At 36.5% G+C, this 5032-nt stretch overlaps 2 protein-coding genes across 2 annotated transcripts in view; both read left to right on the forward strand.

Moving 5' to 3' along the window:
• LOC107666180 (WSC domain-containing protein 1-like) overlaps positions 1-2594 on the forward strand; it is a 22453-nt gene extending 19859 nt beyond the window's left edge. Inside the window, exons 7-9 of the mRNA XM_016457365.1 lie at positions 190-354; positions 1053-1253; positions 2401-2594. Coding sequence (XP_016312851.1) covers positions 190-354; positions 1053-1253; positions 2401-2594 — 560 coding nt within the window. The remainder of the gene's footprint in view (positions 1-189; positions 355-1052; positions 1254-2400) is intronic.
• Positions 2594-4763, forward strand: LOC107666182 (WSC domain-containing protein 1-like). Its single transcript, XM_016457368.1, has 2 exons — positions 2594-2689; positions 3912-4763. Exons 1-2 carry the CDS (start codon positions 2594-2596, stop codon positions 4260-4262), a joined length of 447 nt encoding a protein of 148 aa, XP_016312854.1. The 3' UTR covers positions 4263-4763.
• Positions 4764-5032: the final 269 nt, after the last annotated feature.

Genomic DNA, 5032 nt, shown 5'->3' on the forward strand with positions numbered 1-5032 from the left:
AGTTTATGTAGTTCTTAAAATAAATGTACTTCTATATTTTTATTAGATAACCCTTTGAGGAATTATTTTATGTGATTTTTTTTAATAAACAGATGCAATATAACTACCTGGCTGAAAATAACAGGTTGTTATATGTTATCTTACCTTCTATAAGTGGCAAATAAATATTGAAAATTTCTTATTGTCCAGATTCCAGATGCACAGAGAAGAAGTTTCTACCTGAGAAGTCCAGCTCACTGGTGGCTCTGTCCAGTTTTCCTGGTGCGGGGAACACCTGGGTGAGGCACCTGATCGAGCTCGCCACAGGCTACTACACAGGCAGTTACTACTTTGATGGCACCCTCTACAATAGAGGTAAACAGTAGCACCACTCTACCAGTGATCATAAATCTTACCATTTTAAAAGCTTGCTTGTCTTTGACGGACACTAATCAAACCACTCTGAAAAATATTATTGCACAAACATTGGATGGGATGAATTTATCATCATTGCTATCTTTTTGCACATAAACAGGCTGATGTCTCTAATGGAAAGTGGGAATTTAACCAAAGTTTAATCTACCACCACAACATCATGGGATTATATATACATACTGTATATATAACTGTTTTTAAGAAGTTTGGACTGATTTAAACCGTAACTCCAGAGTTTGTGAGTTTTGGAATGATTTATTAAAAACAGCAGAGCCTCTTTTTTTTTTTTTTTTTGAAGTTTCTCGACATTTTTCTTCTTTTTCTTCAGCTCCTACCATGCAGCTTTTGAGATCGCTTGATAATGTGCATTTGGGCACAGCTGACCTTCTCTTTTCTTTCAAATGCCAAACTTTATTGAGGATTTTTTTTTCTATCATTAAAGAACTTGACCTGCCTTGAAAGTCAGAGTGCCTTTTCAAATCCATCACAGAACCTGACACGTGGAGCCCATGCCTGGACTAACACCATTTCTGATGCAGTTTTTGGAACGTATGTGTTTGGATTCAGAGGCGGCACTGGGCGGTCACCACATGCAGTTGGCTGTATATTCTAATCCTTTTCTCCTCCCAACTGTGCAGGCTTCAAGGGTGAGAAAGATTATTGGAAGAGTGGAAGAACCATCTGTGTGAAGACACATGAGAGCGGCCAGCGGGACATAGAGATGTATGACTCAACAATACTGTTGATAAGAAACCCCTACCACTCACTCATGGCTGAGTTCAACCGCAAGTGCGCCGGGCATCTTGGTTATGCTTCTGATCAGCACTGGAAAAGCAAAGGTATTATGAGTACAGTATAAGTTAAGCTCTTCTATGACACTTTATGTTAGTGTTATTTTAGTATTCTTTTATATACTGTTATAGATTTTATTAAAATTATTAATTTTAATTTAATAACTTTTTTTAATTTTGTTATTTGTTTTAGTAAATTTGTTAAATGTATTAATTTTTGTTATTTTTATATATTACTATTTTGATTTAATTTAATTTTTTCAGTTTTAGTTTTAGTTCATTTTTAGTTAGTATTTATTTCCAGTTAATTAACATTTAAAAGCTTGTCCAATTAATTTTGTAATCTCAGAGAAATTGCTGTCACTACCATAATGGTTATCGTACAATATTTGAATTTTTTGTTTTTTTTAGTTTTACTTCATCAGTGGCTGTCAGTATTGCAAATATATACATACAGTTGAAGTCAAAAGTTTACGTACACCTTGCAGAACCTGCAAAATGTTAAATTATTTTACCAAAATAAGAGGGATCATACAAAATGCATGTTATTGTTTATTTAGGACTGACCTGAATAAGATATTTCACATAAAAGATGTTTACATATAGTCTACAAGAGAAAATATTAGTTGAATTTATAAAAATGACCCCGTTCAAAAGTTTACATACACTTGATTCTTAATATTGTGTTGTTACCTGAATGATCCACAGCTGTGTTTTTTTTTTAGTGATAGTTGTTCATGAGTCCCTTGTTTGTTCTGACCAGTTAAACTGCCTGCTTTTCTTCAGAAAAATCCTTCAGGTCACACAAATTCTTTGGTTTTCTAGCATTTTTGTGTGTTTTAACCCTTTCCAACAATGGCTGTATGATTTTGAGATCCATCTTTTCACACTGAGGGCAACTGAGGGACTCATATGCAACTATTACAGAAGGTTCAAACGCTCACTGATGCTCCAGAAGGAAAAACCATGCATTAAGAGCCGGAAAACTTTTGAACAGAATGTACATTTTTCTTAATTTGCCTAAATATCATATTTTTTTCATTTAGTACTGCCCTTCAGAGGTTATTTACATGTTTCCCAGAGGACAAAAAAAAAAAGTTACATTTACCCTGATCTTCCTGATCTGAAGTAACCCCCCCCGGGCTCTTAATGCATCGTTTTTCCTAAAATACTTTTATATTTCTCCTCCCTCTAGAGTGGCCCGAATTTGTGGGTAGTTATGCCTCCTGGTGGGCTTCTCACATTTTGGACTGGCTGCGTTATGGAAAGAAACTTCTGGTGGTGCACTATGAGGAGTTGCAGGAGTCACTGGTGCCCACATTACGATCCATCACTTCCTTCCTCAATACCAGTGTCAGTGAAGAGCGGCTCCTCCCCAGATATGATTGATGGATACATCAGCACTGTGGACCAGGCCCTCAGAGCCAGCAACTATTCTGGCTTGTCTGGCTTGCATCTCCCAAGATGATAAGTCCAGAACTAGAGTACAGGACTGGTTGTCTTGCTCAAGCTCCAGTGCTACAAACTTACAAACTATGATGTCCTGGAGCTATTTTGATACGTTATTTCCTCACATATTGAGGCCGAAAATAGTGCCATATGATGCTGTTGTGCTTTGAGATCGTCATGTTTTAACGGCGGTCCGTGGATCAGTCTGTGAAAGGAAACAAAGTTCAACTTTGTTGCCATACCATGGTGGATAATTATAAAGATTAGGTTTGACGACTGCAGACTTGAACTTGAGACTCTAGTCAGAGGCTAAATAAGTTCCTCTTGCTCCTTTGGGAAGAAACTTGAGTGCTTAATTACATAATTCAACTACAAGTCAACAAGAGGCCTAAATAAACAACAGATGTAATTACTTATGACCTAATCTGACATGTACTGTAGATGATAATGAAATGTCCACATGACCACAAAAAAAAAAAAAAAAAAAAAAAGAAAAGAAAAGAAAAAGGCCCATATTGACAATAAAGTTTGTGTTAAATGAATTAATTTCTTTATTGATTTATTCATTTGCTTGTTTGTTTTTGGAAAATCTGACCAAATCAGGTATATTATATTATATTATATTATATTATATTATATTAATTATATTAATTATATTATATTATATTATATTATATTATATTAATGATTTTTATTTCTCTTAGTTCATGTGAGAGGTTCCACCAGCCTGCTGTTAATTCTTACTTTTATATCGTCTGATTTGATATATTTCTCCCCACTCATTTTAGTCAAATGGAACTCATAAATATAGTCTTCTCATTCAGTCTTTTATATTCAATGTTATGATAATGGGAGATGTTCCCTGGGGATAGTAGAAGCCCCCTGAGTGTATGAAGATGATGAATTTTTGATGAGATGCCATGGTGTGGGCCTTTTTCTCAGATGGCACATTATGTCGTGCCACAGACACAGGAGTTCTCAGTCCAGACCTCCTGAACGCTCACTGATGCTCCAGAAGGAAAAACCATGCATTAAGAGCCGGAAAACTTTTGAACAGAATGTACATTTTTCTTAATTTGCCTAAATATCATATTTTTTTCATTTAGTACTGCCCTTCAGAGGTTATTTACATGTTTCCCAGAGGACAAAAAAAAAAAGTTACATTTACCCTGATCTTCCTGATCTGAAGTAACCCCCCCCGGGCTCTTAATGCATCGTTTTTCCTAAAATACTTTTATATTTCTCCTCCCTCTAGAGTGGCCCGAATTTGTGGGTAGTTATGCCTCCTGGTGGGCTTCTCACATTTTGGACTGGCTGCGTTATGGAAAGAAACTTCTGGTGGTGCACTATGAGGAGTTGCAGGAGTCACTGGTGCCCACATTACGATCCATCACTTCCTTCCTCAATACCAGTGTCAGTGAAGAGCGGCTCCTCTGTGCTGAGTGCAACAAGGATGGCCACTTCAAGCGTTCAGGTGTGCGACGGCCCACCTTTGACCCCTTCACCCCAGATATGAAACGGCTGATTGATGGATACATCAGCACTGTGGACCAGGCCCTCAGAGCCAGCAACTATTCTGGCTTGCCAAAGGAGTATCTCCCAAGATGATAAGTCCAGAACTAGAGTACAGGACTGTCTGTCTCGCTCAAGCTCCAGTGCTACAAACTATGATGCCCGGGAGATATTTTGATACGTTATTTCCTCACATATTGAGGTCAGAAATAATGCCATATGATGCTGGTGTGCTTTGAGATCGTCATGTTTTAACGGCGGTATGCGGATCAGTCTGTAAAAGGAAGCAAAGTTGAACTTGGTGAGAAATTAGGTTTGACAATTGCTGACTTGAACTTGAGACTCAAAAACATCTCTAGTCAGAGGCAAGTTAAGTTCTCCTTCCTCTTTTGGGAGGAAACTTGAGTGCTTAATTACATACGTCAACTACAAGTCAACAAGAGGCCTAATAAACAACAGATGTAATTGCTTATGTACTAATCCGACATGTACCGTAGATGATAATGACATGTCTACCACAATGGCAACATCATTTTATGACTATAGTGACTTTTTGTAGGGACAATTTAGACCATTTACAAAGCTGATATCATAAATGCTAGGATAAATGTAACCTATTAGTGGTCTATAACCACAGAAACTGTAAAAATGATTTTAGTATTTTTGTCTTTTTTGGTAAAACATCTTAACATTCTTAAAACAAGATACATTTACTTTGACAAGCAAACTGACGTAAATATAAAGACTTGTTATATGAAAAAAAGTATCAAAATTAAAACAAAACAAGAACAAATGGGGTAACCTTCGAATTAAGTTAATTTTTCTTACCCTATTTATCTATTGGCAGATATTTTTTCTTGTTTCAA

The sequence above is a fragment of the Sinocyclocheilus anshuiensis genome, unplaced genomic scaffold, assembly GCF_001515605.1.
Source record: "Sinocyclocheilus anshuiensis isolate Anshui unplaced genomic scaffold, SAMN03320099.WGS_v1.1 scaffold984, whole genome shotgun sequence".
NCBI lineage: Eukaryota > Metazoa > Chordata > Actinopteri > Cypriniformes > Cyprinidae > Sinocyclocheilus > Sinocyclocheilus anshuiensis.